The 26,786-nt window shown below is 39.5% G+C and overlaps 1 protein-coding gene across 1 annotated transcript in view; it reads right to left on the reverse strand.

Annotated features, from left to right (window-relative positions):
• The window catches only part of KIF13B (kinesin family member 13B), a 119,332-nt gene that overhangs the window by 42,622 nt on the left and 49,924 nt on the right, over positions 1 to 26,786 (reverse strand). Inside the window, exons 8-22 of the mRNA XM_035895412.1 lie at positions 25,667 to 25,779; positions 25,064 to 25,175; positions 20,163 to 20,375; positions 16,715 to 16,825; positions 13,658 to 13,792; positions 11,591 to 11,721; positions 10,422 to 10,508; positions 9,207 to 9,397; positions 8,158 to 8,368; positions 6,892 to 7,054; positions 5,585 to 5,731; positions 4,955 to 5,104; positions 4,146 to 4,274; positions 2,418 to 2,588; positions 1,306 to 1,463 (exon numbers count right to left, since the gene is read on the reverse strand). Of these exons, the coding sequence (XP_035751305.1) occupies positions 1,306 to 1,463; positions 2,418 to 2,588; positions 4,146 to 4,274; positions 4,955 to 5,104; positions 5,585 to 5,731; positions 6,892 to 7,054; positions 8,158 to 8,368; positions 9,207 to 9,397; positions 10,422 to 10,508; positions 11,591 to 11,721; positions 13,658 to 13,792; positions 16,715 to 16,825; positions 20,163 to 20,375; positions 25,064 to 25,175; positions 25,667 to 25,779 (2,222 nt within the window). The remainder of the gene's footprint in view (positions 1 to 1,305; positions 1,464 to 2,417; positions 2,589 to 4,145; positions 4,275 to 4,954; positions 5,105 to 5,584; positions 5,732 to 6,891; positions 7,055 to 8,157; positions 8,369 to 9,206; positions 9,398 to 10,421; positions 10,509 to 11,590; positions 11,722 to 13,657; positions 13,793 to 16,714; positions 16,826 to 20,162; positions 20,376 to 25,063; positions 25,176 to 25,666; positions 25,780 to 26,786) is intronic.

Genomic DNA, 26,786 nt, shown 5'->3' on the forward strand with positions numbered 1-26,786 from the left:
CATGTAAAATGCTGGGGGTTTTTTTTGTTTTATTTTTCCAAAAGGAAGAAAACCCAAAGCATTAGCTCAAACTGCAGATTTGAAGAAGCAAAGGAATACTGCAACAGATGCACGAGTTGTGACTATACAGGGTTACTAGCTGTGCAGCGCTTATAAATTTTACTGACAACTATTTTAGTCAAACATCAGAAATAAGCCTTTTCTTTATTCCGATATGAAAACCAATTCTGTGAGGTTCTCACATTTAAGCTCTGGTCTCAGCTACTGCCAGAGAAGCCCAGCGTTGTCAGTGCAATCAGATTCATACAGAAGATAGCAGAATGAAACATGACATCGTCTCACAAACTTTCGAGATTCAGGGCGCTTCCCTGAACTTCATCATGCTACTACTGCCTTCTCTCCAGTTCTTCTAAGAGCTTACATAAGACATGACCCCTTTCGTAGCACCTCAAAATTAAAAAGGAAGGAGGTTCTTAATACTCAGCTACCAAACATAACTATTTTAGAACATCCTTCTTCCATCTCCTCTTTGCCATCTTTTCCTGACTTTTCTTTTAAACTTCCCTAGATATAGCTTAACACTCCACATGTTCAATGCAAGCTTAGGCTGGAAGTAAAAAGAGAAATAGCTGCCAATAAATTAAGGTGCAGAGCTGCCTTCTAATTGGGAGAGGCAAAACAACTTACATTTAAGAAAATCCTACTAAGCTTACTGGGGGACAACAGATGGCTGCCAGCAAAAAAGCAACCCCCTTCAGTCTAAATTACCATACTGTTGCATATTTACCCCAATTGAAATAATTAGCAATACAGCTCTTCCAATGGAAGCACTGCAGTGATGACATTTCATGGCCAAAAATGAACTGGAGTCAGACCTTGAATAAATCTATCAGCGTACAGTCAGAACAACTGTCTTACTGTTTGAGACTTGATAACTCTTTCCGGTGTAGATGAGCATAACAATATAAAGGAAAATAATCAGCTTGCTCTTTTATAAAACACTACTTACGCACTTGAGTTTGCCTAAATAAAAGAGACTTCAAAGTCAAGTTTTACCACTTTTCATTTGAAGCAGAGATGGCAATTTCTTCTTTTTCACTTTTTTAAAGCCTACTGACACATCTCATGGTGTTTTTCCAATAGACAGAATCTATTTACAAAAGTCTAATAGATACAGTCTCAAACACATGTTCAGTTGTCTTCAGTTCAAAATTTGACTATTTATCCCAAACCTGCTTCAAAATTGGGCACCTCAGACAGCAATCTTCTAAAATTCTAAACCAAGAATCTGATTTCCATATTTACCTGTCACGGAGGCTGCGTGTTTTGGCTTGAATTATGCCCAAATCCCACAGGGCTGGATTTTTGCGGTCACCACTCTGCTTATGCCCATATACTTCAATTGCCAAAGCACCATCATAAAGATGTTCCATGAAGTCTTCGGAAATATTTACAGAAACTTCCTGCATATGAGCAACAAATAGGTTGATGACTGTGACTATGCAACAGCTTAGGCTTAGAGATTTACTGTCCTGACTTTCATATAAAGCAAGTAGTAAAGTCACCCTGGTCCCCAAGATACAATACAAAGCGATGGAAGAACAGTCACCTCGGTTTGTCAAATCAGGAGGCAAGGCAAAGATACACGATTTGCTGAAGATTAAAGGCTATAAAGAGCTGAAAAATGACTGCATGCTGTTCCAAGTCCTGATCCAATGGTTCAACAAAACCCCAAACCCAACCATATGTTCTAATGTTCAGAATTAGAAAATCAAAACTCATCAGAAGGTGTTATATCTATCTTACAGATGATAAGTGGAATAAATTGCTCAGTGTAATGACAAATGATAGAAAGAACAAGATGAGAACTTAGGTGATTGGCTGGCATTCATCTAAGCTGACTTTAGATATCTCTATTAAAGATGCCTCCACTCAGATGGTTGCTCAGAAGTCAATAGGAAGAAACAGTCTGTTCCAAGAAACACGACCTAACTTCAACATCTACATCAGGATAACAGGCATCATGTCCCAGGACCGGGACATTTCACTACATCAGAGCATGGAGTGATCAGCTCAGATATGGACATCAAAGGTACTCAGACGAATATCACTCTTCCATTCACAGCAGCATTTCTGCTGTGGGTAAACTCCAACATAAGTGTCTCTGCTGAAAAGATTTCTTTCCTTTAATAATCCACTTCTTCACCTTCTGCAATTTTTGTACAAGCGAACAGTGTAGTATAATCAAGCTTACAGGGACTCTGAAGATGTTTCAAGTTCTTATTAAAAATGGAATTAGGGTATCAGCCTCACAAAGTACAATAATGACAGCAAAGAGGCAACTGTTGTGCAAGCATAAACCTGCTTTATGGCTTTTTCTGCCTAGAGTCTCATTAATAAAATAGAAAAAAAATTACATTGCAGTGATCGAAGACAACCATGCACCGTGGCTCCTTGCCGATGGAAGATAAGGAAGGGTCCACCTCAGGTGCAACAATAACTGGCTCCAGTTGATCCCAGAACGTATATTTGCAGAACACAAAGTTGGAGAGGTGCTGTGGCAAACCTGTAGCCTGAAGTATTTTAATCTAGAAAAAGAGAAGCGAAGAAAAAGCATTTATTCATTAGGCATAGAATTAAAAATGTCATCAGTTAGAATTATGTTATTCTGTTCTGCTGCAAAGGATAACAGAAAAAGAAAGGAGCAAACCAGAAAACTTTACAAAACACAAATTTCTGGATCGACATACATTAGACAGTATTTTGCATGCATCAGCTGAATGTTGCCACTAGATGTCACCAGGCTCATTTCTTGGGAGTGAAAGCTAAAGGTAAAAATTTTACAAACACACCAAAACATTTGGTAATTTGTAATGGTGAGATGCAGCAAAGACTTTATAACTGAAGAGAAATACACTAAAAATGTCATATTTATACAAAACCTGGCTCCTTTATTCTGCAAAATCCTTGTCTGAAGATACTAATTGTCCTTACTCTTTAATGCTAGAAACAATACAAAAATAACCCCAAGAATATGAAAGTAGCCTGTCCCCTCTTTTTCAAAATCAAGGCCAAAGAGAAACAAAATGTTTTGAATGCACCTTCTGATTTAAGCAGAGCCATCATATTAACCATATTATTTAATAAACTTCTATTTGCCATTTGTCAGATTAAGTTCTGATGAATTAGACTCCTACAGTAAGGCATCACTCAAGATCCTCGGAGAATGTTTCCCATAACAATGCCCCACACTGCTTGCAAGCACATGGAGCTCTGTGGGACAGGATAAAAAGGGAAAAAGAGTACAGCTGTCTGCAGATTGTTCATACTGTCCAGAACCCAGCTGGGGTTCCACTCCCTCTACTCCTTTTTGCCTCCCTCTCTTCTTATCTGAGGCTTGGCCTATCTTGCATTTTACTGCAGCGCAGAACTGCTAGTAAATCCTTCCTGCTAACTTTCTTTTTGTTGTTAACAACAATGAACACACCTGCATACGTTTCACTAAGTATTGAATATTTAGGGAGAGAAATACTGAAAGAATGATTCATAGAACAACGGCAGTTTAACAGATTCTATGACTCCTTTTGAATTAGATATTGTAGCTCCAATGCTAGTGCACAGATCTTCCAAGACTACAATAAACTGCCTAAAAATAGTTTAATTAATACCTTGCAGACTTTAAAAAAAAAAAAAACATGGAGATTGAAAGGAATAAAACCACCATCTAGTTCTCTTGTATTATTTCAGCCACTCAAGAAACAAAATATCATGACAAAAGACCACACAGCAACGTCTCAAGACAAACGCTGGGCACCAGAATATTATACAAGGCCATGAAAACAACTATAGCAAAAGTTTTAAACTCTGTACATACAACTGAACAATTAGGTACAGCTAAATGATTTGCGCCTCTTTTTTTTTTTTTTTAAAATCCTGAAACATCAACACAGTTTCATATAGTCAATCAGTGAGTTTAAAGACAGGACTCGGCCTGCGTAGCTGAATACTGGAAGCGAACATGGTGCACAAAGTTACAAAGACACATCTAACATCCAGAAGCCAATGCACCAGGGACTTCTTTATTTTAAGACTTAAGATAGAAAGAGTGAAGGTTGCTCAGAGGTTGGGCTGGATCTGGAACTCACCCTGCAGACAAGTTTTCTCTCCTGAGGGTCATTTTCATTTGAATAGTCTGGACTATCCTCACCTCCAACCAACCTGTCGTCTATCTCTCCACTTACTCGAACAATTTCAACATGGAGACGACCTGATACCTGATAAGAAAGGATTAAGAATTACTTGTGTACCAGACAACAGTGACAGGTTCATCCCTTTTCAGGTAACTACAACTGCTGCTGTTTCCAGTCTGTAAGCAGACAACATTTCATTTCTGTTTATTGTTTTGCACTATGCATTTGTTATACCAGGTGAAAAATTCTTTGGAGCAAGAATCAAAGAGTGTCTGTTGTAAAACCATAAAGAAATCAGCCACTCAAGTGACTTTGGGAACAGCATACTGCAATCCCACTCACCTTCACACCAGTCTCCAGAGAGTCTGCAAAGTGCATACGTGATGCAGAGCACAGAGAATGTTGCCTGGTATGCTCTAGCTCCTTTGAAGTTGTTCTTACAGTATATATTTAAGAGCCTATTCTTGATGGTAGTCAGTGAAAGCTAGTGGAGCTATAGCTCACATGCGTTCTGCTAAGTATTTATTTGGGCTGCTTCGCTCAGAAAGGTGCTCACAAGGCTTTCTCCTTTCACAATCACTACGCTGGGATTCAGAGCTGTCTAAACAACTCTAGTAAGGTATTACGGGATTTGCATAATTCCAAACTGTTAGCAAAGAGCTTGTGCACATGAAACTGGAAAATATCTACTACATACTGGTAATAAGATCCATGGGATATAATTAAACAGTTGAGTAAGGACAGATTATAGAAGGATGACAAACCTCTCCCTTCTGATTGATGATTGGAACAGCGTATTGTAGCTTTACATCATAGAACAGGCACTCAAGAAAAACATTGGCTACTCCAATAAGGCTGTGGTTTTGCTGCTCATCGTAGAATGGGTCAGCTCGCCTGAAGTAACCTCTCATCACCTTCAATCAAATTCAGAATAATGTAAGAAAAACAAACTTTCCATGAAATAGCTTTCAAAGTCTTGCGCAACCAGCCTAATGAAAGGAAAATGGACTCAAGCAAGAGGCTAATTAGATCACAGGAATGGAAGCTTGAATTTTACTTTAGACAAAGCGTAAGGCCTGTCCTCAGCAAGTTCTCTTTAATGTTGTCAGAGAGGAGTCAGCCCGAACATCAACTCCTGTTAACTTACTGCTTCGTATTGTGTGCTTGGTTTAATCACCAAACTATGCATGCAAACAAGCATCGAAGTGACACGATAAGGGTTAACAAAGTACTGAAGATCTGCTTCAGTACTAGGAAAAGCAAAGGCTCAGGAAAACTTCTCTCTTTGCATATGCCCTTGCCCTGCTCTGAAGATTTTCTCACATCTACTTAAACAAAAAAATTTAACAGGGATGTAATTCTATCAGCACAATACTGGAGCAATTTTTACTTACTGGGTTGTCTTCCTCACAGTCTTTCCACTCCTGGTAAAGATCCCTCATATCTACCAGCCGATTCTCCAGCTTTTCCAGTGACCAAATCTGTTTGCCTTTCCCTTTCCTTCTCACCTGAATAGCAGGCTCACTGAGAATGGCACCTCTCTGCGAAACAATTAAAGCAATATCAGTAAGGAATTTGTGTCACAACAATGAAAATAAACAGTTTAAAAACAACAGAAAACCGAGGACCATCCTTGGGAGAAGTTTAGATTTTGTTCTTTTTTTATTCTAGCTTGAGCAACCAAATTCAAGCATGACAGACTCCAAGTTCGGCTGTCACAGTACATTTGTGTTCAGTTTAACTTGTGAAGTCTAATCACAGCTACAGGCACTATTTTCCATGGATTTTCACCTTACATAAGTGTTACAAATAGGAACATTTAGTGCACTTCACAAATATCCTCAAGTTACAGCAGGCCTGGGGTTCCAGCTGAGGTTACTACTGTCTGCAACCTTCAACTACTGCAGACACTTAACCCTCTTTACCATCCTGTTTCTACATGTGCCAGAAGACTGCAAGAAAAACAAGCAACTGAGAGAAACTTTGAAAGCAATCAATAAAAATTCTAATCCTGGAATAAAATACATCTACTGTACTAATGACAGCCTGAATATCACCAAAACATTGATCTGACCTCAAGAACAGAAATAATAAGCCAGCTTAGGTAGCCAGCCTGAGACATGGAATTCTGGGTTCAGTTCCCTCCTTCCAAAATTTTTAAGATGCCTGGAACAAATCATCCAAATCCTCTCTGCTCCAGTTCCTCCCTGTACAATGGGGATGACAGCTTTTTCTCAGCTCACTAGGATGACGTAAAGTCAAATGTCCACAAGGTGACAGTAAATACATGAAATAGAGGTTACCCAACCTGCACAGATTTTTATCACTCTGCAACAGAAGCAAGAGTGAACTTCAACAACAGTGGAAAGGTCTTGCACCATAATATTTATCAGTAAGCCAGCACATTATTTTGTTACCATGGAAGACCAGGTTGGATGGGGCTCTGAGCAACCTGATCTAGCTAATGGTGTCCCTGTGTCTGTAGGAGGGTTGGACTAGATGACCTCTAAAGGACCCTTCCAACCCAAAACATTCTATGATTCTATAAGATAAGAACGTAGCGTGCACTAAGAGAGCCATATTTAATGCACATGAATAGACTGGCAAACTATCCAGACCATTAAAGTCAGAGTACGACAAATACGAACGCTGAGGGGCAAACTGACAGAACAATGACTTCATTCCATTAGGGCTACCTTACCTTACTGTTAGCATTAAGGCTTGAAGCTGGGATCTGGAGGGTAACTTTATACTCTGTCCTCTTGTCCAATTCCTCTCCGATAAAATTGGCTTCTCTCACATACAAATTGGCTTTAACAATCTGCTCTCGCAGCTTTCTCAGGCTGTGGGTCAACATTTCTTCTCTAAAAGAAGGGGATTTGGAGGGGGAGACAGGAAAAATCATGGCATTGAAGTACTGAAACTGAAAACAAATGATCTTTTGCCAGGAAGGAGTCTTAACATTCAGCTTTTTAAACACAAAAATCAGGCAAATTAAACTGCATTCCTTCTGGGGGGTGGGGAGAAAGATTATCTGTATTAATTTAGCAGTATGAACATTAGCATATTGCTGGCTTTGGAGACTTCTCCATGCATCTGCTGAACAGTCAGCTCTTACGTGGTTTATTCCAGTTTCCTCACCACAGATGTGGATGTTCCATCTTACAGAGAAAGATTTATTCAGACACCACTACCCACTTGCTCACTGGCCTTCCTGGCAAGTGTGAGAGAGCATGCCAACTGTGCAGCACAGGAATCTGGTACCACAAAATATTCCAGACACACAGCTAACACCTTAGACTTAGACTGTCTCAAAAGTTGCTTCTCAAGCCATAAATTAGATTTCTATTTTCTCATTACAATGTCTTTACCATACTCATTGTTTTAGGCTATGTTTCATCTTCCTCCTGCAGCTGCTCTTTTTGACAGCAATATTGGAAATGATCATTTAGAGGCTGAAGTAAATAACAGTGCAATTGCCTAGGAAGTGGCAAAGAGGACAGTGGCCCCCCTGTGGTTATTAAACAGTTTTTGCAATGCTCTGGTTCAAAATTCTTTACTCCCTTATGCACTCTTCTGGTTGCCAGGACCTGCCCAGGTCAGACAGATGGATGTGAATCAAGAGGAAAAACAACCTTCCAGCAGCTGAGTCATGATCCACAGAAGAACAAACTCATATAGGAGTCCCAAAGGTTCTTCCAATTGCCTCATCTTTAGTCAAATTTGTGGCCAATCCGTTTAGAGTTTCTCCTTAGCAACAAAGCAGGCACTCATTCTTTCTCATCTCTTCTAGCAATATAGATCTGATTGTTCTTAGACTAATATGTTTGCTCTGTCCTCCTCAACCCCCCGCAGGAGTCCTCTCAGAAATTTGGCAGAGTGTGCAATGCAATTAAAATCTCGCAAAATTCACAAGCACTGAAGACCTTTAAATGAGCACTCCTGATGGTCAGATCCGATTACCCACCTCTCCTCTGCCCACTGCCGTAAGCGCTGCTGAGCGCTGGGAGAATGAAAGGAGAACCTGTCCATGCTGCGGAAATGCTGCTTCTCCGGTGACAATCGCCTTCGCAATTGCTCCAGCTCATGCTCATACATCAGCCTCTGTCGTTCCAGCGCAGATCTCTTCTCCTCTTCGTGTTGCTGCTCCAGACTTTGCAAGATTGACTGCATTGGATCTAAGCAGATGTGGAAAACAAAGCAGCTAGTACTTGTGGGGGGTCAAATACCTGGTAACCGTAAAATTACACGGAAAGAATCACGTAATGAATATGGGGCAGAGACAGCGGACTTGGAAATATAAGATCTTTCCCACATTCTGCTACAGATATGCTGTATAACCTTGGGCAAGGCACAAATTACCATGATTTGGTATTTCCCTTCCCCATTCTATATCTTCAGTTATCCACGTTAGGGACTACAGTAGCCACTGAAATCCATGGTGAAGAACTTCCTAGAGAGTAAACATAGCTAGCATATAGAAGGAGGAGGAGATTGTATTTTTGCTGTAATGCACATTAAAAAAATGCTGCTGAACTGTTTATCAAAATAAACGTCTACAGAAGGGTTTTGATGGATGATTTAGGAAAATGGAGAAAAGGGAAAGATCAAGCTGAAAAACCCCTTCTTCCTGTTTCCCAAAGTAATGCCATTCTGGGACAGCTATGTAAGACCACAAAATCTAAGGAACATGGTCTCAGAAATAGAAATCACTACAGTTAATGCCCGAGTGAGACACAACACAAGAAATATAAACAACAAAGTGAAACCACTTTGATTTGAGGCTGCAGTTCCACCAATATCCCAGTTTTGGCTTTTTCCTTCACAAGAACTGCCAAACAAAACATTCTGTGGTGGTTTTTTTTCCCCCTCAAGTGCTAAAATGGCTACAATGAGTCATTCACAAGAAAAATTCTTCAGCACGAAATTAAACGGGAAAAAGTCTGTGTTTAAGAGTCCCTGAAGATGCAACCTCATATTCTGTACCCATTTCCAATAATTCCTGTGGCTTCTTACCATTACTACCAAGTGCCTTCATAGTGACTTCCATCTGGGCATATTCATAGCTGAAGTTAATCTCACTAGACACTTCACTGGAATTGTCTCCATCTATGTCCAGCTGCTCAACACTATTACTGCACTTCATAGAGTTGTCTCGCTCTTCATCCTCATGATCTGCCTTCTTTCTCTTCTTTGGCAAATTCAGCCTTTAAATAAGAGGAAAATTTTTGAAGAACTATTAGTTGCTGAACTTTGAAACATAGGGTTGCTTTCAAAGATGATTAGAATTAAGTAGATTATCCAAATTGGTAGATTTTTCCCTTTCAAAATTTGTTGATGTCCTGAGAGTGTATTCTCAGGGTAAGGAGGGGAGTTCAAGGCAAACTAACTAGTTGATTCTATGCTCTAATCATAGTGCCTCATATTACGAACCATATAGTTAGATAACCATGAATTTTTTCAGTCGTCCCATATCCAAATAATTTAGAGGCAATCACGAAATTATATTCCACTTTTTATGCAGATTCTTCTTTCAAGCATAAAAGAAAACAATTAAGTTTTAGATTATCATTTAAATCCACTGATCTTTAAGGTATTTCAGACCAGACACAGAGGGTTTCAAGAATACAGCTTTTCACAGAAAACTTCTGCCAGTGATCCTGTCTGATACAGGAAGGTCTCAGGTATGGCTGGAGCTGGAATTCCAGGGAACAGAGAACACAGTGCCCTTGTAAGATCCAGATCACTGTGTAACATAGGTCAAAAATTTAACACCTGAGCTGCAAAATCCAAAAGGCAACCTATCTAAGTCAAAGCTTAGGTGTAAAATTTTCACTATGTAAAAGCGGAACTTAATGTGGTACTGAACCACGTTAAAGTTACCACCTCAAAAATTAAATCTCTTCAGTGAGATGTGTCCTGGATTTGGTTGGGACAGAGTTAGTTTTCTTCCTGAAACTGGTAAATACAGCAAGGCCTTCATCAGCAAGGTTACAGTCCCTTGAAAATACAAGAATTTAAGCCAACCTATTGCCCTGAAACTCAAACTGCGCACAGTTGCTATGACATTGAGCATTCAAGAACAGCCAAACATCAGCATTGCCTTTATAATCCCAACGAAAAAGAAATCACCTCCTCCTGCAGCCTGAACGCTCCACTGTCATCTCTCCTTATACCTTAAGATAAAACAAAGGTGGTGCAAACTCAGAATTTCTTTATTATCTTTTGTACCTGAAGAAGTGGTTGTTTCCCCACAGTATTCTGTCTCCATGGTGTAGCTGGATAGGATACATGACAGCAGAACCATTTACGAATGTCCTGTGAAGAGGCAAAAATCTAAAGCAAATGCATCTATATAAGGCTTTCCCCTCCCCCTCCCCCAACCCCCCAGTAGCACTTACTTTACTGTAACTGGTTAAGGTAGGAGAACAGGTTTATGGATTGCAAACAGGTAAAACATCCCCAGAAACTTCATTCACCTACTCTGTGCTGTGTCATAAACTCCTCAAACTCAGCTTCTTTTGATTGCTTAAGCTTATCAAGTTCTGTACTTCTGGATAGATATTATGACAGCTATGTCTGGGGAGTACAATTAGAGCTTAAAAATGAGGGGCCTGAAAAAAGATGATGTCACTGGAAATAAACACTTTTCACACTACTCTGAAATACAGACACAAAATAGAAACATTTGAACAAGACATCAGAGAACTTTGCTATATAAATAGCTTCAAGACAATCAACTAATTAGAATAATCAGAAACTACTTTTATTTCAGAGTCAGATATAAGTCTGAAAATAGGACCACAGGATAACTCAAATTTGAAGGGAACCTCAGGATGTCATTCAGTCCAATCTCCTGCTCAAAGCAAGATCAACTACGAATCAGGGTAAATGCGAAATTCTTGAATTTTGTGTATCTAACAATAAATTATCAGAGATGCTGACGATGCATGTCTTTTGCGATCAATTTGAATATACCATCTGCTTTTCAAGTACTGCTACTTAATCAAATAAAGCAACAAACGCTTCAGCAGCTCTTTGCATATCAACGGATTTCCTAGAAAATTAATTCAAATTTTGATAGTTACATCTACACAGCTGCAAATCAGCGCGTATCTACTTGCTGAAAGCATATGCAACTTACTCCTCCTCTCTTTGAAAACTTAACCTACAAACACCACCACTGAAGAGAAATCGCTTTACAGCAAAAGATAGGAGTTGACAGAGGAGTAGGTGACCGTTAAGACAAAATGTAAAAGCAGGATACAAGAAGCAGAATTTTCTTACTTCAGACTACATGGAAAAGTTCATTTTTTAATTATCTTTTTGCACCACTAATCATAAAATACCAGGTAAAACTACAATTATTACACAACTGGAGCTGTATCTTACTCCTTTACCTAGTATTTTTTTGAGGCGTTAACATAACCTGTCCTTCTGGGGTGATGTCTATAATGCAGTGCTCAGGAAGAATTCCCATTCCACACAGCTGGATGTCTTGAGAGTTGTCTGAGCCTATTAAGGTGTGCTCCTGGGAAAAATTAATTAAGATGTTAGCATCGGATTGCAGAAGTTCACTATTCTATCTCATCCACGCTCCTTCTGGATATATCTTGTCATCTAGTTCCAAAATTTGAAAGCTATTCAATGCTTCCCTTAGAGGGAAAAAGGAGAATAGAACATTGCAAGCAAATCCTCGCTTTGTCTTACAGTAACAAGTAGGGAGCACTCAGGAGAATTTACAGGCAACAGTTAAATCCGAAGATGAAGAGGTTTCTATAACTTAGTGTTAGAATTCAGTGCCTCGGGATGTTGTAGAAGCCAAAATTGTGAAGGAGTTCAAAGAGGAATTAAGACAAGTTCACAGCGGTTAGACCCACAGCTATTACGCAGGTACCATCTAGATCGTCCAACAGCTTAGGAAATTCCTCAAGTACTCGAGGCATAAGGGATTTGGCAGGGGAAGGATCACTCCACACATGACCCTGTTCATCCTTTTCTTTTTTAGGCATCTCTGAGCATTTTTGAGGAACAGGTACAGTAGTTTAGATCAGGCAGATCAAGTTGTTCTTTGGTGCTTATAAGAACTAGTATATATGCAGCTCAGTGTTAAAGAGAATGCGGGCAAGATATTTACTCTGAGAAGCAAGAGGGTTTAACCTCAGAATTTTAGGCAAAACAGGTGTAAGTAATTTTATCAAAAGAATTTCAAAGCACTGGGATTTCTACACCAAAATTCTCAACCAACAAAACCAATTTGTGCTATAAAAAAACCCCAAAAACTACTGAAACACACAAAACCTACCCCTCGCAAAGGGGTTTTCTCTAGAAAAGGCAAGTAGAACAGTACCACCTGAGACTTTTCTGCTGGCACCGACGGGCTGTTTTCTGAGCAGGCTTTGTCTTCAGCGTACTCTGTCATGTTCACAATGAACACCACAGAAGTCAGCACTGCTTCAATAGCTGTCAGTGTCGAGGCTGATTTAGCAGCTTGAGTCACACTCTGGACACCTACGTGCAAGGCGCCTGGAAAGGATTCAATTCTTCTCCCCAAACCTCAGCTCAGCTCTTTTGTCCTTTTTAATGTTTTATAGCAGATACAACATTGAGAAAGTTCCTTCCCTTGCTTTCACTGAGAGATCACAGAGCAACTATGACCGATGTAAAAGTCCTAAGACCGACTAAACCAAAACCCTCTTTCACCCAACTGCTAATTCTGTGGCTGTTTTGAGAGTTACTACAGACCACTTCAAAGAGAATGATCTAACGTGAAGCTCAAACTGCCAACATTCTTACACTGCTAAATTTTTAGAACTTGTGTTGTAAAATGTGACTTAAAACCGGTTGTTATCTCATTTCTCCTCCTGACTCCAGATCACGTCTACAGTTTGTTAAACTAGAATAAACTGCTCAAATGTTGCAGTGCAGAGTCCAAAAGTCACATTACGCGTTCTATGTTTAACATCAGTAACGGGGGACTGCTCATCAGCAGAGGTGCTAAGGCACAAACAGAACTTGATTTTCACTCCTGGCAAGTTGCATGAAGAGGAATAAAAAATGCATTTTATAAACTGAAGTCAGTACTACACATGTAGAAGCAAGCTGATTACTGATATGCCCAGAAAAAACACTAGAAAAGCGTTTTAAACTTTTCACAAGGGTAAAACCTTGTGAAAGCTGGCATTAAAAAAAAACAACAGAAGACACTTTATAAAAGAGAACATCTCTAAATTTCTTTTAAAAATCAAAACAAGAAACATAAAAACCCCAAACCTTCTTATGATACAAAGAATTAAATTTGAAATAAAAAGGTTGTGCTCATATTATTTTTAATGAGGCAGTATCAGAGAATGCTTTAGAGATGAAGTTTTTGTAACATTCTAAGTACACCTCTGCCAACGGCATTAGAAACCCACTTCTATTAAAAAAAAAAATACTTTCATATGTAGATCAATATTTATCTTTACCTTTAAATAGTATACCAGAAGTTCATTGAGAGCTGGATCTGCATTCAAATTAACCAGGAAGCACTTATTATCCCCAACTTTTATTCCAGAAGACTGAAGAGATATGCCAAGACTTTCCAACTGTTTCTGACGCTCCTGCAAGAGAGTAGCCATCAAAAAATTAAGCTGATTGATGTGCAGCCCTTCGGAAATGCATGCCTGTCTGCCAAAGCCACAAGACAAAATGATGGGCCGCTACTTCTGAAAAAAGGTAACTTCCTTCTGCAATACATCAGACACAAAAGCCTTAGTTACGTCAAGCTTTGATCAGGGTATCTTTAATTTCTCTTGTCCTGCCACCTCTGGTCTCAGAGGGCTACGTGCTATGGTCTCATAGAGTTGCATCTTCCTAGGGAAAAATGAAAACAGCTGAGAGCAGCACACTGCAGTACTGTAGGAGCTTCTCCATGACCTCACTGGAACAGCAAAACGCTACCACAAAGACATCTCTAGAGCCCTTTATTTTCCCTCTTTTGAGCTAAAATGCAACAAGTTAAGTTAAATCCCTGCCAAGTCAAGCTCCGTGTCTATCTTTTATTCCAGAGCAATCAAAATGACAAAAAACTGGCAACCTGCTATTTAAGTAATGCAAATAACACTTCAAAAAAAAAACAAGAATAGTAGCATTTTGGATGGTGTTTTCTTCTTGTCAATAGACTTCATAGAATTCAACAACAAAGCATTACTGTGCAAAAATGTACATCTTTCAAAGGGAAGTGTTTGGGTGAAGACCAGAGCAGTGAAAGAGGAACATTAAACATTTCTGACTTAAGAACAGAAAAGGATTCTTCTACAAAAAAAAAAAAAAAAAAAAAATGTTGAGAATTGTTCCCAGGATCATACAGAAACTGAAATGAGACTCACCATCCAAACAGCAAACAAAATTTAAAAAATAAACATGGGAGGATCTCTCACAGAATTACTAAGGGGAAGCAGAAACAGAGGAGGATTAAACAAGTAAATAAAAAAATACAAGAGACCTGCAGGACCTTCCCCGTGATCCTGAGACTTCAAAAAAAAAAAAAAAAATATTTAGCAGACACTATATAGGAATAATGCTGGAATGTTTATTAAGGTTCTGAGTTTTACCTACCACTCTGCTTTGTATTTAAAAACTTAGTATGTCATACTATTCAGTATAATTCTCTGTTCAGTATTGGAGTGGTACCAGGTCTAATCAAGATTAAAACAGCAAAGAATAGCAAGCACAACTCCCCTTGATTTCCTCTACGCTGTCTCCCCACACACTTAGAAAACCAACACAAGTGTCCTCATAAGGAAAAGTTGTGTTTGTGTGTGTGTGTGACAGTGCAAGAGGGAGGAAAAAAACCCAAATAACAGAGGAAAAACTGCAGTGTGATGTCAAAGATCCCTCTTCCAACCGTCAGTGCCAGGCTCTGAAGTTCACATAATTTATTAGCTATGGAGATAAAGAATGTGTTGCCCAAAGGAGGACTTGGCCCACAGTCAAATCTCATAGGGTTAACTTAATGAAAATGAGCCAGTTTCTATTAACTTTTGCTCAAGACCTAATGTTAATTAACTTAAACATTCAAAATACATTAAAAGTATGTCAAATATTCACTGAAAATGTGAAAAATTGCCTATTCACGTAGTCTTTAAGGCTTTGAACCCTTATTGCCTCTTCATCTCTACAAACTGCCTCTTCTATGGCCCTCATTTTTTATGAGGAACCATCCTTTCCTCAAAGATTTACAATTATCTCTCCATCCTACCTGCCTACCCTGCTACAATTTGACAGACAGATGTTGGTGGATGCTGGCCAAAAATAAAATCACTTGACAAGCCACGATATGAATGTGCCTTTAACCTTGGGCCTCTGTAAGCCTATGGAAGGTGGCAGAAGGTTCTTTCCATTGGCTTCCAAGGGGTCCTGAAACAGCCCTGTACTGCACAAACACTAGTCCTCACCCCTCCTTGGGAAAAAAAAAATAAATTAAAAATCACTTTTTCTACAGCTGCAAGGCTCATGACACTCCCAGCTCTGAAACAGCGTAACATGCTGAGATTTTAGAGATAAAGAGAGCTAAAGCAAGCAGCTAAACACAAACACCAAGGCAGATTCAGTCTGTAGTGTTGAGCCCATTACTCCAGTTTTTCAACCTCCTCACACACTCAGGGTTTCTACGCCTAGAAACTACTGTGTAGGATGCAAGCAGAAATTTTTTATTATTGTTATTATTATTATTTTTCACCCTTATACACAGGGAGGAAAATCCATGGTACAAATCTGCATTGAAAGCCAGGAAGCCCTCGTAGTCACAGGCAGCGCTTCTTACAATGGATCTTTAAAACTAAAGTCAACACAGTCTATTCTGATTGTGTCATCTACAAGAGGGCTTTGTATTGGAGGCTCCGTTTTCTCCTTATTTATTACGTGCTATTCATCACCTTTCTGTCGTTCCCCCTGCCCCTCAAAAGCTCCCTACTGCAAATATATAGATCAGCATTTGTGCGGTAAGACTTGAAATTGTCATGCAATAATCATGGTGACCTTTACAATTTTTCAATGTAACCATCATCTTCAATTACAGTCTGAGGCCCTCAGAATCAGTGTAAAAGTTATTAAACCACATAGGGATACTGAACAGTTCCATTTTTTAATATTCTGAATGCCCTCTGCCTTGTGTATTGAGGCACTTAGTACATAACCTTGTATTTAATGCTCTCAACACTCCATCTCTCATCATAGACAACAATTTTACTGTCTGAAGAATATAAAATCCCTGTAATCCTTTCATCCATGGATTATTATTTTTTTAAATAACTTCTCCATTTGCATACAGTGACAATTTATTATTGTCATTGGAATAGTAATCTGGGAAGCACCCAGCTATCACCGGAATTAAATGAAGCTTTTCAAAAGGGCAGTAAGCTTGACCTACTTACCCATAAATGTGGGGAGAGATTCAGACGATCTCTATGAACTGACAGACAAAGGAAACAAACCTATTTTTTATAAAAAAGGCTCGGGAGTGGGGAAAGAAAGCAGCAAACCTGTGCTATCTCCTCAGTTTTTCTTAATTTTTCTTCCCAGGTCACAGTCATTTCCTGAATCAACTTTTCCGATTCCTCCAATCGTTCTTTTAATTCTGGTGATTTCATAGCCTGCAGAAATAAAGGCAAATGAAACAAGAGAGCTTGTTGTGCTTTGTTTTTTTCATCGCTGTCAGACAGATGGGGGAAGAAGGAAACATAACATTGTTCATTTTCCAAAGCATACTTACTGGTAAGTAAAGGGTTTTTTAAAATACATATTGCATATAAATGCAGAATCCATCAAAAAGTTAGTTTAATTATTTTCGAGTACAGATGCTAAAGTGGAGTTTACATACCTCAATGCAAACCAATTACATGATACTGGCAGATTTGCACAAAGACATTCAATTGCAAAGTAATCTCATTCCTACACCAATATGAGTATCCAAATGACTCAGATCTAAACCAGTCTTGTTTCTCAGATACTGCTGATCTGGCCAGCCGTGACTGCCTTACCTTGCTTTCCCTCAAAATGGCAGTAAACATCTCGGTCACCTAAACTGCCACACCACCAAAATATTTCTATTGCCTGATGGGTGTGATTTGTGCTTTCTACAGCAAAGAGGTGTTGTGATTATCTACCTCTACACGTGCATTTTACAAAGCAGGTATCAAAAGAGGCCTTACGATGTGCTTCCAGACACCGGAATTCAATTTGCTAATCCATGACAGCTCTGATTTTGTTTTGTGAAATAGTCAAAGGCCCATGTTCCATTCAAGGACTAACCTGAATCCCAGCATGGCCGGGGCTGGCAGGGCCCTCGGGAGCTCACCCAGTCCCACCCCCCTGCCCAAGCAGGCTCACCCAGAGCAGGGGGCACAGGACAGCGTCCAGGCGGGGGTTGAAGATCTCCAGAGAAGGAGACTCCACAGCCCCCCTGGGCAGCCTGGGCCAGGGCTTGGGCACCCTCACAGTCAACAAGTTTTTCCTCACATTCAACTGGAACCTCTTCTGCTTCAGTTTGTGCCCATTGCCCTTTGTCCTGTCGCTGAGCACCACTGGGAAGAGTCTGGGTCCATCCTCATGACACCCACCCTTAAGATATCTGTATGCATTGGTGAGGTCCCCTCTCAGTCTTCTCTTCTTCAGGCTGAACAAGCCCAGCTCCCTCAGCCTTTCCTGAGCTTCACTGTGAAGATGTTATGGGAGACAGTATCAAAAGCCTTGCTGAGAATAAGAAGATACCCCCCTGCTGCTACCCATCAGACACTCCAAAACCTGAAAGGACATCACTATTTTCTTACTACAGATATTTACTTCCTCCAGTCTCAGCACTGGCATATTCCCCCTGTACTACCTTGAACAGGGAGCCAGCCTGTGGACTTCCTTATGTTGTTATTTCATTACTGCTAACGAGACGAATATGTTTTTGGCTGATAGGTATTTATGCAATGCCGATTAAACAATGCAAGCATGCTTCTCCATCAGATATTCCCTTACCACAAAACCCCAAACTCCTCACAGGAATCCAAATCAAACAGAGTGGCCTCATTACACTGCAGTTTGTTCAAGAAAAGGAGCAAGTGCCAGGAGCGAAAAATCCTGTTTTAAGACAGGAGTTTCCTCTGCCTCAAGACACAGCAGTTTAGGAACTGCCAGCTGATGTGCCCTGTGTAGTGTTTTTCTGGTTGAATACCTCAAATACCTAAATACAGGGTAAAAGGGAACATGAATTCCCCCCAGGAAGAAAGGTGAAGCCAACGCCATCTCCAGAACAAAGATTTATTATGAGCAATAAAACACAATCAGTGCAAAGGCTCCAGACACTATAGAGCAGAACAGGAAGATGAAGCCCACTTACTCTCAAGGTCTGTGTCTTGTTTGTCTATTTATTTGGACCTGGGGCAAAATTACTCAACATTTTCTCATGCTTCAACTGTACAATGAGCTGGTTAATTCTCCTCACTCCCTACAATGCTTGTAAACCAACAGCTATCTGGGCCCAGATTCACGCCAGACCAGCAGGTGTGCTCCTCTGCCAAAAGCAGGTAGTTTAAATTCCCAACTGAGGAAGGACAAGCTGGTGGCACAGACAAATTAAAACATGGGATATGAATTCTGATTAGAAAAGATCAAAATGTGTGGACTTCAAAAGAAAAGGGGCAAAGAGGATAATGCCTTACTCTTCTGAGGGGGGAAAAAAAAAAGTAAACTGTCAAGTTGTGTTCTGCCTCAATTGTTTAGGAGGGAAAAGGATTCTGACACCAAAAGGGGGGGAAAAAATAAATCACAACTTGGTAACCTCTATATTTGCAAATAAGCTTTGAAAATGTAACCTGACTGTCATAACAGGTCTATGTTTTTGTTCAGTTGAAGTTATTTATGCACATTTCTCTAAGAACAATTAGATAGGCTACAAATGTAATAAACTGACAAGACAATAAACGTGGGTTTGGGCCCTTAACATGCAGCCTCTTAATAGCCAACTACACTGCTTTTTCCATGATCTCTGACAATGCCACTGAGATGACAACTAGGGTGGGATTGCAACACTTGGGAAAGAAAATATTTGTTGCTCCATATTTAGGAAACACTACTTCATTACTTTGGAAAGCTGCCATTATTTTGGCATCAATGCTCACAAATGAAACAAATAGGGAGTACTTGCATCTCCCAGAGTGCTGTTAAGTCTGTCGTTCATATTTTAGAGGAATTTTTAGATATTTAACTTGAGTTAAAGAAACTGATATACACTTATTGGATGCTTAGCACATTAGGCAGCTCAAATGAGAAGAGTCCAAAATTCACTAGTCATTTCTAATATCACAGCCAGCATTCCCTGCATACCTCATGAGGCAAATAACCACAATTTTTCTGAATTGCAAAACAGATGGATTATATCACCATTGCTTTTCCACATTTGAGAATAAAACTCAGAATTACGCTAGTTCTTGGCCTCCATCTAACATTTAGACCATGCTCATTTCGCAATGTCATTGAGGTAGCTATGCAGATATTCATAATGTTGTCTAGCACCTGTAAGAGATTCAATTTAGACCAGTTAAAGCTTGTAAGCAAGCAAGCACTATTTAACTGAGTTTACACCTCGCAGGATGTAGCCACATTGAATTCTTAAAATACACCAGCACAGTCTTATAAACAGACCTGCCTATAAACAGCACGGTCTTAAGACTCCACCCCTATTCCTGCCTCTGTGTGCCCTTGCCTTTGATCCATATCTGGCAATAAAACCAAGATTGCTCAACAAGGTGTTCAAACACAACCCGGTATCTCATGCTTTCAAGACTGACGTACAGAAAAAATGGAAAGAAGTGATATAATGGGGAAATTCTCATAGATATCATGTAGTAATTCTTTGTGGCGCTCATTTTCAAGAGCCAGGTAAGAAAGTCCTGACAACAGGGTTTACAGGACTTACTGGCTGGTCAAGACTAAAATTCATACCTCTGCTTTTGTGAGCTGTTCTCTCAGCTTCTCCACTTCCTCACGGAGCTCCCGAATAATGCGGGCGTTGGGGTCTTCGTTCACCACAGCATGATTAACAATGTTCTTGGCCCGATCTGCATACCTCAGTGTTGAAAGGGTCTCGTCATAGTTATCTGCAGCTGGGCTTACTGTTGCTACCATGGCAGTCTTGCTGTTACCACCAAGGCTATCCTGGAAAGTGGTAAAAGTTATAAATTAAAAGAGAAGGTTTCTCTGGTTTTAGCCAGTCAATGAACTTAGGCAGTAAATAATAACCTAGGGTTGGGAATAGATGGGGGGCAACTAGTAACACAAACATTTTTGTCAGAGCTCCTCAGTTCAAAATTAATATTTTAAGCTGTATAAGTCAAGGAAAGTTGGTACTTTCAATTATCTTTTTTTTTTTTTTTTTAAGCGCATTTAGGAAATGTCATTCTTGGCTTTCAGAGTCAATTTCATTTTAAACAGGAATGAACACAGTCCCTTTTTTGGGCTTTATGATGCCTAGCAGGAGCTTCAAAGGTTTGCTTCCATGTTTTCTGCTTAGGTTTATAAACCAGAAATATTAGCACTTCAGCATTAGATTTCTCAGATACTACTGAAAGAGCTCGGGAAAGATCACGATGAATTCAGAATATCTTATTTTAAAGACTGGAATCGAGATGGTTCCAGTAAGTACTTAATTTAAATTACTTAAAGATCTCCTCATAAACAATCTCCCCACTTACCCAGCTCACAAATCTAAATCGAGTTATGTAAGAAATTACCCTTTTGGAATTTGGTTGACAGAGAAGAAGGGCGTGAAACCACATTCCTGCAAGGCAGTGTGTCAGAGGAGTGGGGAAAGGAAGCTTTCAGTCTTTTTATTGATCACAAAATTGTGTTTTACAATTTGGCCAGTCTAAATGATAAATATTCTGGTTTAAATTTTGCAGCAAATTTTTTTTTTTGGTTGGCTGGGGTTTTTTTACCCAATATCCCTTTCTGAGACGAACCATGCTATTAACTTTCCTCTTCAATAACCCATGAAATCTAGGTCAAGCATTGCCATTAGAACAATCCGATCGCATTAGCTGCTTGTCTAACTGTTTCAATTACAAAGCACACACGGAGCTTTCCCTAGCAATCATTAAAATGCCCTGTTAAGTAGTTCCTTAAGACTCTTTTTTGCTGCATGATGCCTAAAATAATTTGACAGCAGTCTGGCTGCTTCAGTGGTCAGACAAGCACTGACCACACAGACCGACGCCGCTTCGCTGCTGCACTGGTAGTGCTCTGCTGTCTCCGGTCATGCAAAAGGGCTGCCAGCTCTTTGGGTAGAGAAGATCATTTCATTTGTATCGTGGTCAGCACAGTGAGGTACACCAGCATGGTTAGCACTTGCAGGTAAGGCTATTTATAGAAGAGTCAATCGAAAATAACAGCCTTCCGACTGATACCAGCGTGGGTTTTTTTTCTCATCTGAGGAGCAGCCAATGTTTACTCCAATAAATACATGGCTTGGGAGGATCCACTCTGTAACACACATAAGTTTTTCCAAAGAATCTCCTGAAAACTTTTAAAAAGACTAACAAGAGCACATGACCCATTTGATGGGATTTCTGGCACTGCAGAAGCCAGGACTTTTCTTCAATCCACCAACGGTTTTCAAAAATTAGGAATGACACTGTAACAGCAATCCCTGGTTCTGCATAAAAAGATGAAGCTTATCAGGGAGCCGGCCAGGTACTCTGCTTCCAAATGAAACCTTAACAGTTTGCACTTTGGGAACCTCCTTCACTGCACTAATTAGCCCCAAAATAGGATTAATTCATTACTTGATTTGCAACTCTGCTGTACAGGCAGCTGAGAACGCTGTTACAGTGATACACCGTAATTCACAAAACACCCATTATAAGTCGGGTAAAGCTCCTCTTGTACTGCGGCTATTCAAGCCCAATGGCAGACTGTCCGATAAAGTTTTATGTATAAAACCGTTGTGCTGATTTCACTGGTTTCTTTAATGTTAAGGAAGAAAGGTAGACGAACAGTAAGCCAGCCTTTCATTAGTGAAGACAGCATCTGCAAATTAGCCTGGAATGGCTGGGATCGCATGTGACAGACACACACACACAGTGGAAATAAATAAGTTTAGTTATTTCTAAGACTAAACTAGCACAGTTTCCTCTAGCACCAAAAAGAACTTACGATGTAAAGATAGACTAAACTAGCACAGTTTTCTCTAGCACCAAAAAGAACTTACGATGTAAAGATTAGTAACTGTATTTTTAAAAGCAGCCAGCAGTAAAACATACAGGGCTTATGAAAAAAATGGGAAAATTAGATGTTTATATCAATAGAATTAGATAAAACCAAGGGGCTAAAGAGTTGGTAAGCTATTCTGCTTCCCACACATAACCTGACACCACTCTTCAAGACTCCTCTTGCAATAGTATTTTTCAGCTGGTAGTTTCATCTAAAGATCCTCCACAAAATTAAAGACAAAGTGTTAGACCGTAAGATCTCCTGAACTCTACTGGTTTCTCAGATTTGTGGAGAGACTCCATATGACAGATATTCCTAGTGTTAGAACACATTTACTCCACTTTGGCATCATAATTAAAAGTTGAAAGCTAGAGGGAAAGATAGCCCACCAGCTCACGGCTTCTACAAACAGGCCTCTTTAAACGAATAAATACCTCCTTTGATCTTCAATTAAAAAAAAATGTTTAAATTTTCCCCTTTCAAAATAAAGCTTCTCTTCAGTAGAGCTTGTTTGTAAAAAATCCAAAAGCCCCAAACCTTTTGTTTGCACTTAACATAGCTGGATGTTAAAGACACAAAGAAGGTTTGCTTGAAAGAAGGCAGAACAAAAGTGCACTTCTATTTATGAGCTAAAGCATGTGCTGTGTATGGCCATCGTCATCGCAGCTACAATGCATCAGACAGGTGCTAAACAGGAATTTCAGTCTGCTTGCTGGATTTGTTTAGAAATGGAACAGCATAACTAATTCTAACAACAACGCTGGAAATTCGTTAGGAAAGTTTCCACTCTGCTTGCTCAGGCTATTACAGCCACATCAGGAACCCAAGCACACATGCCACTGCAGCAAACTGAAGCGAGCTGCATGCTGGTTTTGTTCCCATCTTTGCAGAGAGCCAAAAAGCACTTGTTTAATTAGAGGAAAAACTCAGTGTAAATATATAGAGGCAAAAATAGATTTAAACACTAGAAAAGTCTTAGTGCAAGGAACACTGAAATAAGGATTTATTTTACTGTAGAAAAGCATCAGCACTATTTCTGTTACGCCATTCTGATTTCTATGTAGCCCTCATGACTACTATTTGACATCCAGTATCTGTGGCATTGACACCAGAGAAAAGAGATAAATCATTTCACAGTAGTCATGCTAAAAGTTTCTTTAAAAGACAGCACTGAGAAAAATGAAGTCTTGTGGTGTCAAAGGGTTACACGAGTAGAGATTTTATTTTACTTAAGCACTGAAGTCAACTTTGCTTTCAAATCTCCTTAAGGAAAACATCTTTTTTAATCTCCACCCCTCTGTATAACCTTCGAGTAACTTTTTCTTTCTACATGTGCAGTTAAACCATAGGGACATCAAATTCAAACAACATCTAAAGGCATTGCTAAGAATGGGTGGGGAAAAACAAGGCAGAGGATTCAAGACAACAAAATCTAGCCAGAGCACCTATAAAAGTAATAGGACAAAAAAAGGCTGGTGGTGCCAAAAATCAGTTTTTTCCCAGATCATATCTTTCTACTAACAAATATCTTAGTGGCTCCTTGATAACAATAAAACAGAGCACAAGGGAAAAAAGGAAACTTGGTAAATTAGTATTTCTATGAGACGTGGTTACGAAACATCCTGACAATCAAATGATGAAAGAGAAAAATTTTAACAAAATGAGAGGTTACAAAAATGAAACTGAAGTCATCTACGTATGACACCTAATTCAATAATCCTTCAACATCCGAGTCAACGAGGTAAGAACAGGAAAGACAAGCCACCTTTACTAGTAGGCAAGCTTTTTGCAGACAGAAGTGGCTACATTTGTGCTTGCCTCTCGTTCAGAGAACGGCAGAAATCCAGATGATGACTATACCTAAAATCAAACTTGCACTCCCCAGACTTTTTGTCATCAGGCTACCACGCTTTGGAGCCATTGTATCTAGGAAGTGGGAAGAACAACAAAAACAAAAGCTTGCCTTTTAATTTGACGTACATAAAACTTGTATTTAACAATCTGGTTTTTTCATTTAGATCTTACAGATCTTCATCCAAGTGCCATCATGATACACTCTTTTCTTCCCTCAAAATAGTACCAAATAAAGTCCTACGCAGTACAGAAAATGATTTAACTGCTCATTTACATGAGTATGATGTACAAAGGCTTCTGACCTGTTCCTCAGACTATAACCGGGATAATGCTCTGCAATTATACCCTGCTGACAAAAGTAGATTATATTAAGAAATATATTAGACAATTAGGAAAAGGTAATAGACTTAATCAAAACCTTCAAAGCTAGCCATGCCAGTATGTAAAATTCAGTTGCATGTGGCAGTAGCCCAAATTAAATTAGCCCTAAGGCTGTGTGTGAAGCTGTATGTAAACTTACCCATAAAAGAGAATGATTTTTTAATTTTTTTTTTTTAAACTTCCTTATTCTTTAGGCCTCTACAGGTCAGCAGAAGACAGGGAGCATATTCAGTCTGTAGAGCTACTAATGGCTTACACCCAGCCAACTTTCCAAAGACAACTGTGGTTCACATCAAGACCAGAAAACAAGGCAAAAGAACAGCGTTTTATTTCACTGAATGGGACTCTTCTCCCCCTTTCCTCCCTTCTATTTCTCTTTAAAAAACCAAGATCTTACTTACTTTAAGTAACCAAGTGAGCACAGAATCACGATAAGGAACAAATTTGTTCTTGTTCTTGCCAGCAGCCTGATCTGCCAGGGCAGAAATAACCAGCCCAAGAGTTGTGAGGGATCTGCACAGAGAGCACAAGCAGTCATTAACAAGCGTAAATATTCATAAGTCAAATGCATATTTAGACAGTCACTTTCTCTCCAAAAATGAGTTCCGAGGAAGAAGTTCCTACTTTTGATCATTCTTCTCTCACAGAAGCTCTACTCCTTGTTTTCAGTCTTCATAGAATCATAGAATGTTTTGGGTTGGAAGGGACCCCTAGAGGTCATCTAGTCCAACCCCAGTCTTAATAATCATGTCTTCACAATGCAATTATGCGGTAGTTGCAGGAACACAAGTACAGAATGAAAAACACCAATCGTTCTAAGCAGGCAGAGATCTCATTCCAACATCTAAGAGTACTGTACATCAGAAAGAGAAGTAGAGAGAAGGGAAGAAGAAAACCGGCTACAGGACCTTATACTGACTTCATCCTATTTTACAGGTATGCTGTATTAAGCAGTCATGATTGTACTGATGAAAAAAGGAAAAGAAATAATCACAGTCTCTTACTTGTTAATGTTGCTTCCTTCTTTCAGCCTGTCTCCTGCAGCACCAGTCTTAGTTGCCCTTTCACTACCTGCTAAATCCACCAGACTCAGCTTGCCCACCTTCTCACCTGATGTCTGCAGAAGGAACCAGAGAACATCTACTGTGAGTTCACTCAAATTAAGTTACGTAGTTTGATGTATTTTCAAACAAGAATCAAGCTTCGTTTCTTGGTGTAGACTCTCTGTGGCTGTTCCAACACCTTTGACGGCCATTGGACTTGAACAGTATCCTGTGTCAACTTATGAGCTACTGTTTCAGAAACAACAGGAGGATTTGAAGTGAAGTTGCATACAGTAATATCTTCAAGACATCTCAGAAATTTCCAGAGTAGAGGAACACAGGGTACATTAGTAAAATGTTAAACCAAGAAAAATGCAGAGGTAGTACAGGCTAAGGAGTAACAGAGACAGACAAGGGGTCTACAAACCCATCTTGAAAAGTTTCCTAAAAATCTCACATTTTATACTGAACTGCTTCTCTGTTTTTCAGAGAGTAAGAATGAACGTGACAAGCAGCACATTATAATTTATGAAAAGCGTTACAATTACTAAGTCTCCTATATCCTTAACAGCCTCCTAGAAAGCAATCCAAGCTATGTGAGTATTTAAACCTCTAACACAGATTTTGTTACAAATCCTTTTCTTTCATTTGACCTGCAATGACATTCTGAAATACTCCAGGAATTTCATATGTCAATTCGAATTTGAAGAGCTAACTGTCTTTGAGAACAGTTTGCTCACATCATGCTTTTCTGCAGCATCTACAACTTTAGCATCTCAGTATCACGGTTGCAAAGTGCTACTTTCCCCTAAATGAACAGGATAATTAGAATCAATATGCTTTCAAAAATGTTACTCTAAGCCTCTCAAAATATAGCATGATCATCAGACCATACCGAAACGTATCATTTCCAGGACTGAAAGGACCAGCAGATGGGAAAAGAGAGAAGTTTGTTCCAGAAACTCACACTGTGGTCACTGGAAGATGTAGAAAAGACAGACAAGCAGAACTGCCACCTTGCATCCCAGCTGACCATGACTACGCAAAAAATACGTATGATAAGTATGCAGTACAGCCACAG

The sequence above is a fragment of the Egretta garzetta genome, unplaced genomic scaffold, assembly GCF_000687185.1.
Source record: "Egretta garzetta isolate BGI_Z169 unplaced genomic scaffold, ASM68718v1 scaffold325, whole genome shotgun sequence".
Taxonomy (NCBI): domain Eukaryota; kingdom Metazoa; phylum Chordata; class Aves; order Pelecaniformes; family Ardeidae; genus Egretta; species Egretta garzetta.